Below are 21,917 nucleotides of genomic sequence, written 5' to 3' on the forward strand. Positions count from 1 at the left end.
CAGTACACAAACCAACACACAGGACAGTAAGAGGGGCACGGTTCAGTAGCATGAGCCTGTCTGGAGACGTGTCTGGAGACGCCGTGGGAGCTGTCCTGTACAGAGCACACTGGACCTTCCTCACTAACAGTCGGTGTTTAGAAGGTGCACTTTAGTCTGATACGGGTTCAGCATCTTATTTCTGTATTGACTGTGATGACTCAGTGAGGAGAAAGATTCTGCTTCACAGAGAAGCGTCCAGGTTATTAATAAATGTCCTAGTGCTCTAATCACACTCCCAACCTAAACAGATATAGGAAATTGACAGAGAAGTAGTTAGAAATTTTTATTTTTTGGACAAATCCAAAACTGCTTTATCACTAACGCATAGGTCAGACTAGGGCTGCTGGCCCTACTGTGTGTGCACGGCACTCTTCCCCTCAGCAGTGTGACACCAGACATGCAGGGCAGCTGCATCACTGTGAGGCCTCAGGCTGAAGCAGGCACAAGCACAGATGCTTGCAGGAGCAGTGCAGACTGGGCCCTGACCTTCAGATGCTGAGGAGTCTGAGGAGTTGTTTAATTCCCTGTCTTTAAGCCTGGCTGTAACGGACCACAGCTTACAAAGCACTTAGGTTTGGCACCAGAGAGCTGAAATTATCTCCCAGAATTACTTATTAATTCGATTAAGCCACTTAACATCTCTGCATTTGTTTCTTCTTTATTTAACAGAGAAAGAAACTAAATAAAGTTATTGTGAAAATTGAGTAGAAAATTATCAAAATAAGTTTTGGCTATGTAGTCTAAATTAAAGTTATGTTATAAAATATGTGTCCAGATAGTAATGGAGTGGACATCTGTAACAGATTTTCATGGAGAAAGAAGTGTTTTGGAAAATCTACAACCAGAACTAGAGCCTTCTTTAAACCCAATGCCCGTAGCTCACAATAAGAACTAGAGCACACTCCTCTTGCAGAACAGCAGGCAGGAAACGTACAGTTTTGATGCTGTGAACATTCTTCATCTATCCACGCTGATGGTAGCCTTACCCTCTGCATGTCTAAAAACACACTCTTCCTCCTGCTGATGCACAGGTGTGTACACACATGTGAGGACACACACACACACACACACACACACACACAGAGTTTTCATCTCCCCTAGAACAGTGCTAACTTCCAAGCTTTAGCTATGAACAGTAGTACACTTCTGATCCTGGTGGTTACAGGGAAGTGGAGACGCAGAGGGCGGGAGGCCGAGGCCATGAGTGTGCTGTGGGAAAGGAAAGCAGGCACTCAGCAAAGGCTCCGTCGGCTCCCCTTCTCGGTGCACTGACCACGTAGAGGCCACTGCCCTCTCCATGTGGTGATCTGCCTGAGGCTTCCCAGCTTAGAAATGCTCATATTCCTCCATTAGCAGTGCCCCCCTTCCCTTACATTCCTGTGCCAGTTAATGCCGGGCAGCACTGACTAACACGTGCTAGCACTAACCCCTCCACCTCAGGCCACAGAGTAAGCCTGATCCCTTTGCTGAGAACCTTTAGTAACAAATGTGTCTTCTCTGAATTTGCTTTCCTCAAGGCCACTTCTGTTTCAAACCCCACGTTCTCTGGTATCCAAGGCTTAGCTCTGTGACACTCTGAGCAGCTCCCCCTCGGCCGTCTGCCACTGTGGCAGCTTCAGAACTGGCCTCTGGAGCTCATCCCTCTATAGCATTCATTCTCGACCCCACTCCTGAAAACCAGTGAGGACTCTGGGATGCTCTATGTAAATTACATGTATCGGCACACGGTTAGATAAAGTACAACCAGTTAGGCGTACCTGTTAGTTCCACTGCCCCGTGATTCGGGAATCCTACTTCTGGGTGCAGCCGCAAGAAACCCAAAGCAGGGAAGCAGCCAGTGTTATCCTCAGCAGCTCGAAGGTGGAGACAGCCCAAAGCCATAGACAGTGCTGTGTGTGGGAAGATTACTCTTCCCTTAAAGGTCGCTCTGACACGGCACATAATACAGATGAACTTGAAGACACCGTGCTACATGGAAGGACTCATACATAAGAAAACACAAGCAAACAGAAGAACGTGGCGCTCAGGGCCAGGGAGGGTTGGGGAGCCAGATTCTGGACGTGGGTGGTGGTGTGTTTAACAACAGTGCACGGACCTCATGCCAAAGAACTGCTCAACTCAGTTTCATGAATATTGGACAAAAAAGAATTGTCTGGTTCATTTAAAATAACCATCATAACCCATTATATAGTATCCTAAATACTTACTTGAAGTCGCTTTATTTTTAGGAACAGATAGGATTTGGAAACCCCAGTGAGAAGCACTGTCTGATCCTCTCAGTGTATAAAGTAGTAGGAAGACCATCACTTTCGTGTAATGTCCATGACAGCTGAGCTATGGCTCTCGGTGCTTTGTCTGATGTATGGGGACTATACATACATGTAACTGGAAACTGAGTAGAATTTTATTATCCTTTGCAGACAGCTCAAGATGTTCTTTTATGAAACACCAAAATCTGATAACCTATGATTTCCTAAAGATTGGCTATGATGTGGAACTTAATATCAATAAGCTCTCCAGTCTCTAAGATGTAAAAATGCATTGCTCAGCTTTGAACGTGAGTCTTTTCTCTACATACATACGACTGTACTATCTGGCGTGGCCGGATACTGGCTAACTAAGTCAAGTGATTGATTTGCTCACTGAACATCACAGAGTGCTTCCCCTTGGCATTGCCACCAGTGTCGCCCACAACGGTTTAATGTGAGAAGCCGTTCCCACATGCTCACGGTGGCAGGCACATTTTCCCAGTGCCCCACACAACAGCTTCCCTTTAAGTGGCATGCTAACTTCACATATTTTTTCTTGAAAAAGCATCTTCCAAATATTTTTTGAAGAATACATCAATTCTATGAATAACAGTTTACACGAATGCATATAGATCATGTATAACAGCTTTAGCCAGTTTCACAACTATTTCATTTTTGAAAATTAAATCCATTTGCTTGTAACTCCTAAGTGTTTTTTTTAATTATTTCTTTTCTTTTTTGAGCCTATAATTACATCATTGCCTCCTTCATTTTCCTCCCTCCAAACCTTCTCTTACCCCTCCTTGATGTTTTTTAAATTCATGGTCTCTTTTTTCATTAACTATTTTTACATAAATATGCATGTATTATATTCCATATACATATAGATATTTGATATTTATGGAATATATTGTACATTATAGCATATATTCCATGTATAATTACAAACAATATACATAAAATATTTGTTATAAAATTTTATAGTATGAAATTATACAATAATTATATCAATTATATATGCTTATAATATATAATGTACAATTATATATTTGGAATATGTATATAGAAATTATATATGATTATATATGAAATATATATGGAAACTATATAGAATATATAGAAATCATATGATATATGCATTATAACTGTGGAATATATAAGTAATTATATATAATGTATATAAAGGTACACATGGATGTATATATATTCCTAAATTTAACTTGCACAGTCTGTATGTTACTTGTATGTTTTCAGGGCTGACAACTTGGTGCTGGATAATCCGTGGGTGTGCTCCTCCCTGTGGAAGAGGAAGACTTCCCTCAGCATTCCTATTTGTGTGTAGTTCTCTGTGTAGCTGGGGCCTCCTGAGCTCCTGAGCTCACAGAGGAACCCACAGAACAAAGTAAAAACAAGCAGAGGAAGAGGCACTCTCTCCCTCTGTCCTCTGTTTCTCCTGATTATCAAAGGCACATGAGTGCGCTCTGTAAACAATCCTGTGACTTCCCCTTCTGAAATTACCTCAACAACCTCTTTATGCCCTGTGCTGTTTGTTGTTGTTGATGATGATGATATTCATTTAGGAACTTCCAACTCTCCAACAAGTTAGTCACTCAACCTAGACACTTCTACCTTTCTAGAAAGTTTCTACACAAGAAACCAGCATGGCCTTCTCACTGTACCAACACTGATAACTGGGATTTGCCTTTGAGCACTACCTAGACTTCCTGACTCCCCAGTCATTCCCTCTAGGAACATTTATGCTCTCTTCATCTACACTGTTCTCGGAATAATTGAGTTCTTTGTATGTGTTAATTGCTGAGTTAAAAAATAAAAAGATAGTCTTTCTTACTTTTAACGATCTCACAGCAAAATTAAAGACATAAAAATAAAATTGAAACATACTATTTAAAAAGATATTGCCCTTTCCCACAGGAATTCCCAGACATCCTTGTCATTATTCTAGACTTAGTCTGGTTCCTCTGCAGAGCCCATTACCATCACTAAGGAGATGCTCAATGTAAACATGTTGAATTGGGTATCTCCATTTCTTCCTAATACTTCTGGTTCCATCTAAAACCATACTGCAGACTCACTGCTGTAACCCTAGCAGTCCCAGTGGAACACCCTGTAGCCAGGAGTACGTGTTAATTTCAGGTTGGAAGGCCTGGCACCCTGAATGCTGACTGAGCCTTACACTCAACATGTGCTGTATAATTCCCGCCCTGCTCCGGTTTCTCTCACCTTGAAGATGGGTCTGTCCCTGGCCGCCTTCTGCTGATGTCCCCGAGCTGACCCACTTTCCTACCTACACTCTCTTCTCAATCTACTGTTACCTCTTGGTCCCTTTCGTGAAGTCAGTCTCTCTTACTTTTTGTGACCGACCAATCTTCTCCCTTAGTCCTTTAGGCTTGTTTTATCTATTCCAGGAACCCTACATGACATTTTCTAAGCAACTTGGTGCTGACATAAAACATGAGATATATTTTAGCAAGCCAAATTCACACTGTAATGTATATCCTGTATCTTAAGTATAAATTCCGTACAGGCGAGAACTTTCTTCTCTCGGAACTCTACATGCCACCGTTCACTTCTTTACTGTGTGACTTTACAAAAGTAAAGGTACAATAAAAGCCAACACAGAAAGCATAAGGATGATCTCACTTCCTGGTTCAGGACAAATCAGAGACCCCGAGTTTCAAATTTATATACCAACTGTAACAATCCAATCTATATCTTCCCCAAGTATATGCCATACATTGCCTTGAAAATATATCAAAAAGACAGTAACGCTTACTGCTCTTCCAGAGGATCTAAGCTCAGCTCTCAGAAGCCATGCTGGTAGGTTATGCCCACCTGCTTTTTAAAAGATAGAACCTATTTTGCTCATGGCACAGACCTTTCACACTTGTATATATTTAAGATAACACTTCACCAGTCATTTTACTAGTACCAAGATATTCTAACACTAAATTCGAAATACTACCATACCTATTACATAGTCCTCTCTCCAAAACTCATCTTCTTTCAGGGCCCTTGCCTGTTATAATTCTCTTATTTATAATTTAATAAACTGAATAACGAGACATATTTAATTCTTAATGGAGTAAAAATAACATGTTTATACAACATCCACTTCAATGAGAAATAAAATAAAGTAACAATAGCAGTATGGCCCTAGCCGTTGATCTGGAATTAGACTATCAGCCCTGTGTCTAGGGGATGAATGAGAAAACTCCACCCTAAGATTCAAAATAACTTCAAGACAATTACTCAGGAATAGTCAGAAATCACTTGACCACTCTGCTATATAAGAGGTGTATTAAACATAATCGGTGGCTAATTATATATGTTATAGATGGCATTTGATTATGAGGAGAAAAATATTCTTAAATAATATTCTGCATTTAGATTTTAAACATCTATACAATTATATTTTATTCTGGAAGTTGCTCCTCCAATTTCTACATTCACCTAAACAGGAAACTTGAGGCAGTACAGGAGACACACCAGCAGGAAAATATGCTCGATAAATGTAAAAGACACGTAGTGTACAGTCAGGTATTTAAAAGTACATTATAGAAGCTGATTAAAGGAAAAATGGGTCAGTGTTTCAAGTGTAAAGGTCAAAGTATCTCATCGAACACAGAGACAATGAAGGACACTGGATGAAGAAATGCTGAGTCATTTGCATCTTTTCTAAAAGCCAGGCTTTCTTTTATAAAGCACTTACTAATATTAATACGAGGTAAGTAATCTTGTTCAGTCCTCACCAGATGGGATGGATATGTACAGGGGGGATCAGGTGGATGGACAAACTGCTAGCTTTGTAGGACACCTGTCTAGAACAAAGAGCTGGACTCTGTCTATGTCTCTCTGTCTCTCTCCATCTGTCTCTGTCTGTCTCTGTCTCTGTCTGTCTCTGTCTGTCTCTGTCTCTGTCTGTCTCTGTCTCTCTCTCTCTCTCTCTCTCTCTCTCTCTCTCTCTCTCTCTCTCTCTCTCTCTCTCTCTCTCTCTGCTGAGTAGACAGGACTTAGAGTAACAAGCGACATCCTGAAGGAGGAACTGCCGATAAAATAGTTACACTGTCTCTAGGATTGTAAGCTTACTCCAAAAGACATGGGCTTGAAAAGCAGGACTAAGCCAGCACAAAGCCTCATGCAGGGCTGCTGAAGACACAGAGAAATAAGTAAAGACTTTGTAAGTATAAGTGCTTAGCCAGTTTTATCCTCATAGAAGGCTAAAAACGGAAACAATAAAACACTGACAAAGTACCTTGGCAGTCTGAGGAAAAGATCGAAGTTTGAGACCCAAATGTAATGAACGCACAGAATACATCAAGTCCTTTGCTGATCTAGGAGACCCAGGAAAGAACCAAGGGAAAACTGATCTTGAAAAAACTCAGCCTTTCTCAGCACATTCCATAACGGCATTAAAGCTGGCACCTAGTCCGAGACTGACGTGGAGAAGGTGACAATGGCGCCATATTTTACTTTGTACAGAAGGCAAATCATTCAGTAAAGGCTGCTGTCTGACTGAAAGCACAGGAGCAAAGGCAAGAGGAGAGAAGACTACAAGGAGCTCCGTGGGTGATCTAGATAACAGTTTTAATGAAGAGGGACCTTTACAATTATGAAGGGCACGGAACTTGACATCACACACACACACACACACACACACACACACACACACACACACTCACACATACACATACACATACTAACAACTCACACACACACACACACACACACACACACACACACACACGGAAAAAATCCAGTAGAAACAGACTCAGAACTAGCTTCATTAAACAAGAAGCACCTGAAAGGGTTGTCAACAAGGCTCAGCAGTTAAATGCACTCACTGCTCTTCCAGAAGATCTGAATTTGGCTCCCAGAACCCATATCCAGTGGCTCACAATGGCCTGCACTCCAGCTCCAGGGGACCCAACATCTTCTTACCTCCACCTGTGCACACACGCCTGCGAGAGCACACACACACACACACACACACACACACACAGAGAGAGAGAGAGAGAGAGAGAGAAAGAGAGAGAGAGAGAGCAGTCACATGCAGACCCATAAATAAAATGCTTCTTTAAAAAAAAAAACCACCTAGAAATTTTATAATGGAAAGATATAATACATACACAAGAACTCATTAGGTGAATTTATTAGAGGTAATGAATTATAGCACAAAACAGGATTAGAAGGCCCACAGGAAATCTCTAAATTGAACAGAAAGGGTTGGAAAGGGGCCTACAAAAACAAAACTATTAGAGACATATTTAACTATGAATCCTAATGTAGAACCAGGAACAAATAGCCAGACCTGGTATTTGAAAAGATTAGTCAAATGATATCCCAAACTAATTCTAGGCGTAAAACAGGCTATAGGCCCTATCTTACACAGGGTTCTATTGCTGGGATGAAATACCATGACAAAAAGCAACTTGAAGGGGAAAAGGTTTATTTCCACATCACTGTTAATCACTGATAGAAGTCAGGACAGGAACTCACACAAGGCAGGAACCTGGAGGCAGGAGCTGATGCAGAGGTCATGGAGGGGTGCTGCTTACTGGCTGCTCCCCATGGCTCGCTGAGCCTGCTTTCTCATAGAACCCAGGGCCACCAGGTAGAGGCAGGCAACATGCATACAGAAGCTCAACAGAAGCCAAAAAGGAGAAAAGACAATGTCTGACACCTGCAACACACTGCATGAAAATCACTGCCCACTGGGGAAGTCACGTGCATAAGAAGTATCCTTCAATGCGAGGACAGAGAAAATAACACCAGACCTTAAAAACCATGAAACTTGAGACTCAGAGTGTAACTCCATGGCTTAATGCAAGCAAGACTGTGGATCAATCCCAGACCCTAGTACCTTAGACCTCATGCAAAAACTAGCAATTTGGTTTAGAAAACCTGTCCCAAAGAAATGGTATGCCATTAGGAACCAAAAACGTAACACAGAGTTATCACAATACATAGCAGACATAGGTGACTAGTGCTGGAGAAAATGGGAGACAATGAGGACTCTCATCCCATGGTGATGAGAAAATAACATGTCGCAGCCACAAGTGAGGACCAATTGTCATTTCCTGCACAGTGACCATAATCTTACCAAACCAGCAATCACTGTCTTTGTAATGTTCAAAGGAGCTCAAAAATTTATGAAACAAACATGAACTGTTTATAGAAGCTTCATTCACACTAGACAAAACTAGGAAGAAACTAAGGTTGTTGTTCAGCGGGTAAGTGTATGCAATGGTAGATTTATGCAATAAGATATTACTCAGCAGAAAAAAAATAGCTCTAAAGTTGTACAAGGGACACTAGGAACCGATGCATTATTAGTAAGTAAAAGAAGAAAGTGAAAAGGCCAGATACTGTGTAGGTATAAAGTACACATTTCCATCAGGCAACGTTAGAGAAGACAGAACACCATAGTAGTAGATGGAGTCTGGTTCCAGGCCAAGGGGGGAATCAATAGGTACCATGGGGCATGGGAAACTTTACATGTTATATATTGCTGAAAGCCCAGAGATCTGTACAGCAAAAAGAATGAGCCCACTGCAAACTATAGAATCTGCTGAGGAGCAATGATCAATGTTAGTCAACTGTATGAAACACACCGCACAGCAGTGAGACATAGTAACGCGACAGGGAACTGCTTACAAGACAGCAGTGATGGGGGACTCTGTATGTTCCACTCAATTTTACATAAACCCCTCTCAGTCATGGGACCCCATCTGACTTGAGGGTGTACAGGTCTTGTGCATGCTACCACAGTCTCTGTCAGTTCATGTGATCATCAATCCTGTCTGTTGTGTCTGGAAGACATGGTTTTCTTAGAATAACTCATCACTTCTGACTACTGGAATCTTTATCCTCCACATAGATCCCTTAGCCTTCAGGGGAGGGCATTGATGATGACATCTTATGCAGGACTGAGTTCTTCAAAGACTCTTATTCTCTGCACATTCTCTGTGTGGGTCTCTGTGTTAATTACCTTCTAATGTAAGAAGTTGCTCTAATGTGGACTGAAGAGACTTAGAATATGTGATTAGGAGCCATTTTATTACTGTGACCTTTTAGCAGAATAACGGTTTTCCTGTAGGCTTGTTACCCATCTAAACTCAAGTTCTTGACCACTTTAGCAATGTCAGTGTGGTGCTTTGAATAACAGTGGCCCCGGAGGCTCATAGATTTGAATATTTGGTCATCAGGGAGCAGCACTACTTTAGAGGGATTAGGAGATGTGGCCTTGCTGGAGTAGGTGCGGCCTTGCTGGAGTAGGTGCGGCCTTGTTAGAAGAAGTGTATCACGGGGGTAGGCTTTGGGGTTCAGAAGCCCAAACCAGGCCCAGTGGCTCTCTCTTCCTGCTGCCTGCAGATCCAAATGTAGAACTCTAAGCTACTTCTCCAACACCATGTCTGCCTGCATGCTTCCATGCTTCCTTACCATAACAGTGAACTAAACCTCTGTAAGCAGGTCTCAATGAACTACTTTTGTTTATAAGAGTTGCCATGGACACAGTGTCTCTTCACAGCCAACAACAAAAACAAAAACAACAACAAAAACCTCCACAACTAAGACAGTGAGGTACAGGTTCTAACTCATGGCATGGGCCTTAATATTTCTCCCTTAACACTGATTCATTATTGCACCTGTATGATCTCGCAGGCAAGTCACTGTTGCAGGTTGCAGGGTTTGTAGATGGGAGATACTGATTATTACTTTTCTCCCTTGGTAGTGTACTGGATACCTCCAGATACCATGAAGGCTAGTCAATACTGGTGAAGCTTCTAGTTAGGCATCAGCTTGATTTCTCCACGTCCGATAACATACAAATGTTTTCTTCAGCTGTAATGTGGGTTGTGGAGAGTACTAAACAGCTTTGGCAACAGCCTTCAATATTTGGGGGTGAAGGCATATCCACGGGACCCTTTTGACCAATGACTTAACAATATTAACCCATTCCTGGAACTGGAAGTTTTGCTTGGTGGCATTAAAATGTCTAGTTGGGGCATTGTCTCCCTATCATTTGGTAAGTTCATTTAGAGTCCTTTCATGTATGTATATATTTTAGGAAGCTTTCACAGGAATAGGTTTCAATTTGGTGTTTCCAACAGCCTTTGTTGTTGGTTGTCTCTGTGTTCTCCGCTCTCTCATCCCTCTCCTTATTTAATCATCTATTCTAACTTCCCTTTTTATTGCCATCACAACATATTCTATCTGCCCTTCCTTTGGAGAGCCTCTCCCACAACAAAGGACATAATCAGCCGGCAAAGTATCAGCCTACAGAACAGGAATGATCAATTGTTATGTATTGTTACAAAGGGTTAGTATCTAGACTATATAGAGAACTATAGGAGAATAAAAACTAAAACCTGATCTTAAAAATTCATTTCATTTAAAAATGGAGTACAAAACTAACCAGAGTTTCCAGAAGATGAAACCCAACAGGCTCACAAACACTTAGAGAAATACCCAACATCCTTAGCCATCAGGAAACTGCAAATTAAAACTACGTTGATACTTCACTTTCCCTCAGTCAGAATGGCCAAGATCAATAAAGCAGATGACAGCACATGCTGGCGAGGATGCAGGGGTGGGGGGATGTCTACGTCTATTCATTTTTATTTAAAGGGAAGTACAAACTTGTACAGCCACAGTTGGAATCAATGTAGTGGTTTCTCGGGAAGCTGGGAGTTGATCTGTCTTATGATTCAGCTCTACTACTCTTAAGCATATAATTAAAGGGTTCTGCATCCGACCACACAAAACTTTTGCTCATCTGTGCTCCTTGCTGCTCTATTCACACCAGCCAGAAGCTGGAAACAGCCCAGATGTCCATCAACTGATTAATGGATAATGGAAATGGAGTTTATTTACACAATGGAATGTTACTCAGCTGTTGAGAAAAATAAAATTACAAAAATTTTGGGTAGATGGATGGAACTAAAAAAGAGCAATCATAAGTGAGGTCCATACCCCAAAAAGATAAATATGGTATGGTTTCTGTTATATGCTGACGTTAGCTTTTAGACTTCCCACATGTGAGCTATAATCCAGATAACCACAGAGGCTAGGTACACAGCATACAGACTAATCATGAGCCAGCACACCATTCTAGAGTAGCCCAGAGTACAAGAGAGAAGGGATCCACTTTCATCTTATGCCCTTTCCCATGAGCCTCTACCAGGATCTCAGGGGAATCTGCAGAGAGCACCTTCTGCTGGCTAAATATATAAAAACAAGCTCAAAACTGCTACATCAACCAGACTCTCCTCTCACGTGAGGCAAAGGCCCTAGAGCACAAGCAATGTCAGAAACACTCTATTTAAAATTTCAGACCATAACTTCCCAGTTTAGAATAGCCATATAAAGCTCTCTTCCTAGTGGGCAGGTTGAAAAGATAATTGTAGGACCCCAAGCCAATGCAGAGAGGTTAGCAGACACCAAAGCAGGTGTGTCTGTCTCATGCACTTGCTACAGATACAAGGCAGTGTTCAGATGCAAAACAGGAAAAAGATAAAAGCCAGAGGTAAGAAGGACCCTGAATGGATAAGGCAGATGAACTAATAGTGTAGAATCCTGAGCTCCAGAACCTACCATAATCCTAGCACAGACTGAAGCAGCCTGAAAAGGGACACACGGGCAGAGAGACTTGTGAGAGCGGGAGGTAATAGGAATATTGAAACAATTTCTCTATGCTCCAAGACCTACTGAGCAAAGGTAACAGAAGTCCAGGTGGAGGAATCTGCAGTCTAGGGTGTAAAGAAGGTAACAGTAAAAACCGGAGTTTGCTTCACCCCTGACCCTAACTGAAGCACCACATCTTGCTTTAATTTTTGTTGCTATGATAAAACACTGACCAAAAACAACTTAGGGGAGAAATGAATTCATTTGTCTTACAAATTACAGTCTCATTGAGAAAAGGCAGAGCAGCAACTCGAGGCAGAAACTAAAGAAGAGATCAAAGAGGAGGAATGCTGCTTTCTGGCCTGCTTTGGCTCATCATTCAGTAACTTTCTTATATAGCTCAGGCTCACCTGCCTAGAGATGATTCCATCCTCAGTGGGCTTGGCCATCCTATCGCAACTAGGAATCATGAAAATGTCCCATGCATGTGTCCACAGAAGAAACTTAGGGGATCAATTTCTCAATTATGGTTTCTTGTTCTCAAGTGTTTCAAGTTGACAAACAAGATTAAACATCACATATAACTCTCAGTTAAAAAAAAAAAAACAGAACTCTTGAACAAAGCTTTCAGTCTTCTTGACTTACCTGCCATTCCTAAAATATTAGGAAAAAAAGATGTTTATTAAGTACATCTGGAACGTTCAACAAGATAAAGCATGAGTCTTAAAAGTTAAAAAAAAAAACACTTTAACCAAATTTAAAGAATTAACATAATATAAATTTTCTCCATCCTGGAGTTGAACTAGAAATCAACGAAAGAAAGAAACTAGAAAGATCTCCCCAAAATTGAAAACTAAACAATGAGTTTTCTAGACAATACATGGGTTAAAGATAAAGTCACAGAAAATGTATATTGACATTATCCATAATCTCTAAATAACCTACATATCCATTAGGTAAGTACTAAATAGAGAAACTAATGGCGGGCCTTCCAAACTGAAATATTATCCAGCAATTAAAAGGAACAGAAGTACTAAAACACCAAGTTTGGTTGGATCCCAAAAGCCTAACGGGGACAGAAGCATCCACAAACGTTTAGGATTCCATTTACACTACATTCTCATATAGTAAAGATCTCTTGGTCATTCTGTGTACTCGCGGTGCCTAGTCTGTTCAACAAACCCTAGGTGGGCACACAGACAATCACTGGAGGGAGAGTAGCGTGTGACAAAGTGACACATTAGAAAAGGGGGACACGGAGCCCCAATCCATGTACAAGACAGTAAAAAGAAGACATGCGGCTAGTGAGTCCAACATCTTAAAAAGAAAGGGGGGGTGCCTTAAACGACTACAAGAATAGTTAAACGAATGAGAAGCCTTGGCCATTCTCTGGCCTGAAAAAGGGCGTGATGCGCCCCACCCATCTTTAATAAAACACAATCGCTCCGCGCCTGAGTCTGAGCAAACAAGGTGCAAGGCTCAAGGAGGGGTTTAAAACACCAGAAAGGAGTGGAGAGAACAGAGAGCTCTGGCTTGGGAGAAGGCAGTGTAGCAGACAGGTCATCCTGCGGCCTGCCGGTCTCCATAGCTTCATCATCCCCGCTTACCCAGGCCTGCCGTTCCAGCTGAGCATACAAATTGGAGCCCTTGAGTTTCTGGACTATCTGGGCAATGATGAGAGACAGGTCCGACTCCTCCTGCAACATTTCCCCTGCCCTAACCCGCCCAGCCGCGGGTATGGCCGCTAGCAAGGAGAGAACGCACAGCAGGGTCCCACTCCAGGCTGCTGACTCTTCTCCCGGACCTCTTTTACGCTGGGACTCCTCCAGCGGGCGTTGCCTGGCAACTGCTGGGCCGTGTGTCCGTCCCTCTCTGCTCCCCTCCGCATCTGAACGTCCTCGCACATGCGTTCCGAGGGAGGAAAGAGACCAGGGCGGGGAAATAGATTTCATTTCATTGTTCCTACTCAGTCTGATCGAAAACGCAGAACAAAAGCTCGTTCTTCCGCAGCCACAAAGTTTCGGATGCGCAAAAATGAACCGAGAACAGTGTCAGTGTGTGTGTGTGTGTGTGTGTGTGTGTGTGTGTGTGTGTGTGTGTGTGTGTGTGCGTTTAGAATACAGACTCTGTCATAACTCTTCCATCAGTCAGTCTGCAGAACACTCCTGTGAACACGATTGCTGCTAATTACACCACAAAATTGTGAGGCTCTGACACTAGATGTTGCATTTAAGCAAGGTATTTAAATGTCAAAATTCAGTTCACACAGTCGGCTGGAGGTTTTGATAGCTGGCTGAGGTAAGAAACAGTGCATGAAGTCGCACGTTTGTTTCCTTTGCTACTGTTTCTATTCTCTGTATAGAGCCGTGGTTCTCAGTCTTCCTAACGCAGTCAGCCTCATGCTGTGGTAAACCCTAACCATAAAGTTATTTTCACTGCCTCTTCATGACTGTACTTTTGCTACTGTTATGAATCATAATAGAAATATATGTGTATTTCAATGGCCTTAAGCAACTCCTGTGAAAGGGGCTTCGACCCCTAAAGGGGGTGCGCAGCATCCGCAGGTTGTGAACTGCTGTTCCAGAGTCTAGAATCATATACTAGGATTAGTCTCCTTATATAAAAATTATCCAACAACAAATACTAATACTTTTTTTTTTAGTATTCTTAATTTTAAAATGACTAGGATCCTGTCTGTCCTGGTCTTTAAGAAATTTACCGTCTAGATTTCTATGTGTTCATTCCTTCTTTTAGTCATGGTCCAACTTTCAGTTTATCAAGAATTTACATACAAGGAGCTGTGTGAGCACAAACATTGAATAAAATGCAGCCTGTGTCCTCAAGGAAATATATAAAACATTTTTATGATCAGAAGTAACCAATTTGACTAATTGGATGTCAATCCAAAGGCCAATAGCAGGTCAGCAAAGGTAAATTGCACATTAGAATATTATCACCAGAGTAATTAAAGATTAATTCCAGTTGTGTGTGTGAGTGTGTGTGTGTGTGTGTGTGTGTGTGTGTGTGTGTATTTAAGCAAGGCAAAAGTAAAATTTTAGGAAAACAACCTGGGAATGCTGAAAAGGCTAGTTTAGCCTAATTACATTAAATTTTAATGAGCTCAAGAGTCACAAGAGATTCTGTTAAATCAAACGTGAGTTCTGAGTCAGTAGGCCTCTGGTGGGATCTGTTCATTTGAATTGCTTGCTGATAGTGGCCTGGAGATTGTAATGCTTGTGACCCAAAAGCTAAACTCTAAATAGGAAAAAGACTAAAGCAGATAGACAGCAGGACCTCAGTGAGATCGGACACCTTCCATCTATGTGCATCTCCCACGCTGGCATTTGTCACATCGTTTGTCACAGAGGTACGGTGACGATAGTTATAGATTCCGGCTAATCTACCTGGTCTACACAGTTCAGGAAAACAACTCCAAAGGAGCCAGGCAAGGAAGGGATAGCGTTACCTTCTTTATTTCTTTACAAAACATTCTCCCTCATCACAGAGTGTCTGAGCTCTGTAGATGAATATAACTCTACTCTTTCTAGTCCCTCCAAGTCAATAACCTGTTCATAAACCTGCTCAAAGCAACCTGGCTCTGAACAACAACAAAAAACATGGTAAATGCTCCTTTAGTGATGCAAATAAAAGAATGGTATGGAAAGAGATAACTGTGCTTGTCCAGGCTTAGGAGGGTTTGGGGACGAAGAAGCAAGACTCTGCATTCAGAAAACATTCTAGCTCCCTCCCCAGCATGTGCCCTAAGAATTAGGCGATTTTCCTTCCCTGTGAGAACTTCAGCTTCTTCACCTGAAAAAAAGAAAGAAAGAAAGAAAGAAAGAAAGAAAGAAAGAAAGAAAGAAAGAAAGAAAGAAAGAAAACCTCATGTTGGGTAATATTCTGTAGAGAAAGGGTAACTCGTGTTATAGTATTAATGAATAAGATAGTAAAACTGACATAATTGTGGAAAATAATATCCCATAATGTTGACAAGGAACATAAAGTAACTAAACATAGAAAAATGTGAGCATGCCCAGCCCAGGTTCTTGTTCAGATAGATGCTTTAAATTATTTCTGAAAGAACAATGTTCAGGCTTAAAACAACAGTCAAGAAGTTGGTGTAGATTTAACTTTCAAATCATACACAATAAAAATAAATCCTTAATCATAACAGTAAAAAATGTTTCCTACAGACACAGAAGCAGGTGTGTTGGAGTGTGATTCAATTCGAGACTGCCCTCTGCTCCCTTTTTCCAATTTAATTTGGCAAGACCTTTCAAAGCACCTGCTTCAGACGAGGGCTGGCAGGAATACAAGGATGAGTAAGAAACTGTCCCTTCTCTCAAGGAATTCTCAGTCCCCGAGGGATGATGAAGACAGTATGCAAAGAGCTTTAATAAAAGGCAGACACCATCATTCCCCCACCTGCACATATGCACATTTTACTGCATTCAGGCCCCTGTTCCACAGTTAACTGAAGAGGAAAGGGCTCAATTCCAGGCTCCAATTGAGGACCTTGCATTCAGAACCTGTCTGTACCCATAATGGGTAGACTGGAAAGATGCTCTGATTTCACATTTCACAGGGAAGCTTAGCTCATCCTACTATGTGAATAACAAACTCCCGTGACACCTGAGTAGTTACAGCTGCCCAAACAGAGGCATCTCCTAAAATGCCCTCAGATTAGAAGGGTAGTGTCTCTGAATCAACAGATTTGGGTCTCTGGGCCAAACCCACCTATGATGCTTTGAATAGATATGGCCCCAATACATTCAAGTGTTTGAATGCTTGACCCATGGGAAATGAAACTCTTAGGGTGTGTGGCCTTGTTGGAGGAAGTGTGTCACTATGGGAATGGGCTTTGAGGGCTCCCATGCTCAAGCTATGCCCAGAATGACACAGTCTCCTTCTGCTGCCTTCGGATCAAGATGTAGAACTTTCAGTCCTTTCTCCAGCATCACGTCTGACTGCATTGCTACTAGGTTTCTCACCATGACAATAATGGAGCAAAACTCTGAATATCTAAGCCAGTCCCAATTAAATGTTTTCCTTTATAAGAGTTGACTTGGTCATAGTGTCTCTTCACAACAATAACACCCTAAACACCACCATGCTCTGCCATGCTCAGATTTTGGCATGCTCTGGTTTTTGCATGGATCTCACAGGATAGCTGCCAAGCATGCATGTAAGAAAAAAAAAAGCACTGAATAGAGATAAGTGATACCTTATGAAAAGATGTGGGCCGTGTCTCTTTCCTTAGTGATCAGAGAAATTTAAATCAAAACAACCCTGGGAGTCTACCTTACATCAATCAGAATGGCTAAGATCAAGATCTCAGGTGTCTTAGTTAGGGTTTTACTGCTGTGAACAGACACCATGACCAAGGCAAGTCTTATAAACAACAACATATATTTGGGGCAAGTTCAGAGGGTCAGTCCATTATCAAGGACGGAGCACGGTAGCATGTAGGCAGGCATGGCTCAGGCACTGCTGAGAGTTCTACATCTTCATCTGAAGTCGTCCTGTGGAAGACTGACCTCCAGGCAGCTTGTAGAGCCATCCTACAGTCAAAATTCTGACCCATAATTGTTCCTGTCAGAAAGAACTGTAGTGATGGAAATGGAGAAGAGCCTGAGGAAAAAATGTTCCAGCAACAGGCCCAAAGTGGGATCCAGCTTAAAGGGAGGCCCCAAGGCCCATCACTATTACTAAGGCTATGGAGTGCTCACAAGAAAGGGAGCCTATCATGATTGCCTTATATAAGACACAACAAGCAGCTGAAAGAGTCAGGTGCAGATATTTACACCCAACCAATGGACAGCAGTTGCTGATCCCGGTGGTTGAATTAGGGAAAAGCTGGAGGAAGTTGAGGAGGAGGGCCACCCTGTAGGAAGACCAGCAGTCTCAATTAACCTGTATACCTGAGCTCTCTCAGACACAGGACCACCAACCAGGCAGCACACACCAGCTGATATGAGGCCCCCAACACATACAGCAGAGGACTGCTGGGTCTGAACTCAGCAAGAGCAGATGCACCTAAGCCTCAAAAGGCTGGAGACCCCAGGGAGTGGAGAGGTCTAGTGGGCTCAGGAGTCTCCAGGGAGTGGAGAGGTCTAGTGGGCTCAGGAGTCTCCAGGGAGTGGAGAGGTCTAGTGGGCTCAGGAGTCTCCAGGGAGTGGAGAGGTCTAGTGGGCTCAGGAATAGGGAAGGTTGAACAGAGGGTAGGAGGGGGATAAAATGTGGAGTGTAAAAAATTATTAAATAAAAATTTTAAAAAATAGTTAGACAATATATGGGTTCAAGACTACTCACATATAATTTGTACCAAAAGTCTAAATTATTTATTTATGGGGCATTTCCCTTGATAGCATGGTTACAGTTTAAAAGCAAAAACAAAACAAAGAAAATTGAAAATAAATTTTCAAAGATGGCCCTTTGAAAATATGGTCTGAGAGTACATAACAAGAGTAGAATATTAGCAAATGGTATTTTTAAAAATTGATCAAACCTGGTGAAGTGAGAAGGAAGTAGTTTGCTTGTAAACTCCTTCCATCTAATTTCTCCCTATAATTGGAAGCCACTCTTCTAGAATTCTCAGTGATTTTTCTCTGGTCATACAAATAAAAATGGACTTTAGAAACACAATTTGCTCCATTTGGAGCAAAGGAGGTTTACTGAGAAAGAAAGAAAGAAAGAAAGAAAGAAAGAAAGAAAGAAAGAAAGAAAGAAAGAAAAGTATAGTGGGAGGAAGCAAGGGAGAGAGGAAGAAAGGAAGGAAGAAAGGAAGGGAGGAAGGAATGAAGGAAGGAAGGAAGGGAAGGCAATGCCCTGGTTTCTCCTGCTCCTTCCTGCAGCCAGGGCTGATGGCAGAGAGAGTTTTACTAGCTCATTGCCTCCTTGGTTCTCTAAGCACAACTCTGTTCACTGTCCCACCAAACTTCCCTTCACACATTCACACATTTTATTCTAGATATTTATCTTCCCAGGTCTTATTTTATATGTGCTTCTCTCTACTGTCTCCTTATATGCCACCTGCCGTCTTAGTGTACGCACATTGCCAGTTTTCCTGAATGTGTAATATGTAAAAGACTAGTGCATATGTAAGGAGTAATGTGACTAAGTGTTGGCATTTGAGGTCAAGTTGAAGAGAACAATTGGGCATCTCTGAATTCACCATGAGCATTCACGAGCTGTTCACATGTTTGCAGATGAGAAATTAGGGCACGCTTATAGAACTAGAAACATCCAAGGACCAGGAATCAGGAGCAGGACCCTTGTGTAGACAGAGGGTATAATTCCAATGAATAAGCACAGACTCATCAAAGATGTTCTTTGAGGAGGCCCTGGAGCAAGGACCAAGCATCTATTACCAAGACTTGACCCTGAAAAAAAATTTGGTACAGGGAAAGAAACAAGACTATGAACCTTGGAATAAAGGAGGTGAACAAAGAAAATTCCTTGATCAAGAAATTGAATTAAATCTTCATTATACAAAAGAGAGAGAAGGTAAAGAAAGACTGTGATTTTAAAAAGCAATGCTTCTTAGTACAAAATTTCTATGATTTATCTTGCATTTTTGTTAAAGATTCACAAGACTGTATGCCAGTGCAGGTGTTCGTTACTGTGATGTGAAAACCCTATGAATAATGCAAATTCCTAAAGACAATGCACCATTGTGATCCTTGGGTTCTTTTATACCCCTAGCCCCAGCTAACAAATACATAGTCTCCCAGACATCCCATTGTAATTTATCTCAGTGGACCACATCTAGACCCTACCTGTGGGATGTAAAACCATGCCGGGAAGTTTGGTAAGGTAGAGCAGTTCGAGACCCAGAAACTCAGTGGGCACACACCTGAGGCTTAGGTGACTCCCAGCTCCCTGCCAGGCTCCTTACTTGGAACATGTTCCATGCTTCTCACATAAAAAAAGATGTGACCTATGATCACATAGGCTCAAAACAGAGGTACCTAGAGGCTTGGAGGGCTTAGCCAATAAGCTTCTCTTCCCACACATTCCTCCCTGTAAAGGGTATTTTATCTCAGGTTCATCCAGAGAAGTGGGGTTTGGTTTTACACATCCATTTTCTGCCATGACAATAAACTGTTCATAACTCTGCCATGGGGAACCAGGAAGGCCTTAGCCTACAGAGCCTCAGCCTAATCTACCCTAGAAGGCCTCTCTGCTGCCCACAAGCCAAGAACAATCCCTGTGAAACAAGCCTGAGCTCCTCTTTTCCTCCAGCCCCGGGCTACATGCTGTCCCCACCCTGTGGGCTCCCAACTTCACGCTTTGCTCTTCCGTGACTCCCAGCAGTACCTGGATGTCCAAGAGCCCAAGAATCCCACAGCCCCAGCCTCACTGCAGGCTCAGGAACCTTCCAACCAGCTCGGGCCTTCCCATGTTTCTGATTGCATTTTCCCGTCCTCCAGCCCAGCGTCTGCCCCTGCAGTCAAACTCCCCAAGCAGATGTGCCCAGTGGCGCAGCAGACTGCAGTCCTACAGCCCCCAAACTACCCATTTACTCCCCCCTTTCCCTCTCTCCCCTCCTTGTTCCTCTATCAGTGTTTCCTCCAATCATTTTCACTGTTCCATTCATATGTAAGTTCTTACCTCACCGTTGGTTTTATGGACATAACTCCATAAACCAGCTAGTAGGGTAACGTTAAGAAGTTCAGGTTGAAGAAAAATGCAACCATCTCCGATTTCCTTCAGGGTTCTTTGATTGATTGTGGGTTCTTGGGATATGACATTCCAGCTCAAAAGAATCTTCTAAACCCAGCAATGGAGAAGGAAAATTTCTAAGAGAGGTGATTCTGTCCTTATCGCCAAGAACCAATGAAAAAGAATATGGGGAATGGGGGGAAAGAGGGAGAGGATGAGAAGGGAGATGTGAGAAGGTAGATGTTTTGAGAATTTGATTCACATAGTTGGGGTGGAATAACTCAAAGTAAGAGTTGATACTTGTGATGGTTTGGATATACTTGGCCCGTGGGAAGTGCTATTAGGTGGTGTGGCCATGTGAGAGGAAGTGTGTCACTGTGTAGGTGGGCTCCTAGGGCTCAAGCTCCACTCAGTGCAGAAGAGACAGTCTTCTTCTGGCCAACTTCAGATCTATATGTAGGTCTCTCAGGTATTCCTTCCCCAAGTCTGCCTTCATGTTGCCATTCTTCCCACCATGATGATAACAGACTGAACCCCTGAAACTGTAAGCCAGACCCAATTAAATGTTCATCTTTTAAGAGTTGTTATGGACATGGTGTCTTAGCAAAGGAATCCCCAACTAAGACAATATTACAGTCTTAAGTTTGGGATTAATACCAAATAGCAGGCTATAAACTCAGAAAAAATTTCTGTGTTACAGTCCTGACACAGAATCCTTTCTGTGGACAGCCTTACATGATGGAAGAGGTTCACCTAAAATCAGATGACCAAAAGCACTCTTCAAGAAAGAGGAACACTCTTCCACTGTTGGTGGGGTCATAAGCTGGTACAACCACTCTGGAAACCAGTCTGGCAGTTCTTCAGAAAACTGAACATAATTCTACCTGAAAACCCAGCTATTCCACTCCTGGGCATATACCCCAAAGATGCTCCAACATATAACACGGACACATGCTCCACCATGTTTATAGCAGCCTTATTTATAATAGCCAGAAACTGGAAAGAACCCAGACATCCCTCAAGAGATGAATGAATACAGAAAGTGTGGTACATTTACACAATGGATTATTATTCGGCTATCAGAAACAATGACTTCATGAAATTCCTAGGCAAATGGATGGAACTAAAGACTATCATCCTGAGTGAGGTAACCCAGTCACAAAACAACACACATGGTATGCACTCACTGATAAGCAGACACTGGCCCCGGAAAGCTCTGAATACCTAATACCTAAGAAACAATTCATAGACATTATGAAGCTCAAAAAGAAAGAAGGCTAGAATGGGGATATCTCAGTTCTTCTTAGAAGGGAAAAC

The 21,917-nt window shown here is 42.2% G+C and overlaps 1 protein-coding gene across 1 annotated transcript in view; it reads right to left on the minus strand.

Annotated features, from left to right (window-relative positions):
* TBC1D19 (TBC1 domain family member 19) overlaps window positions 1-13,720 on the minus strand; it is a 102,678-nt gene extending 88,958 nt beyond the window's left edge. The window contains exon 1 of the mRNA XM_080913576.1: window positions 13,544-13,720. Within this exon, the coding sequence (XP_080769702.1) occupies window positions 13,544-13,642 (99 nt within the window). The 5' untranslated portion in view covers window positions 13,643-13,720. The remainder of the gene's footprint in view (window positions 1-13,543) is intronic.
* Window positions 13,721-21,917: the final 8,197 nt, after the last annotated feature.

Source organism: Micromys minutus (genome assembly GCF_963924665.1).
Source record: "Micromys minutus genome assembly, chromosome: 1".
In the NCBI taxonomy this organism is placed as follows: domain Eukaryota; kingdom Metazoa; phylum Chordata; class Mammalia; order Rodentia; family Muridae; genus Micromys; species Micromys minutus.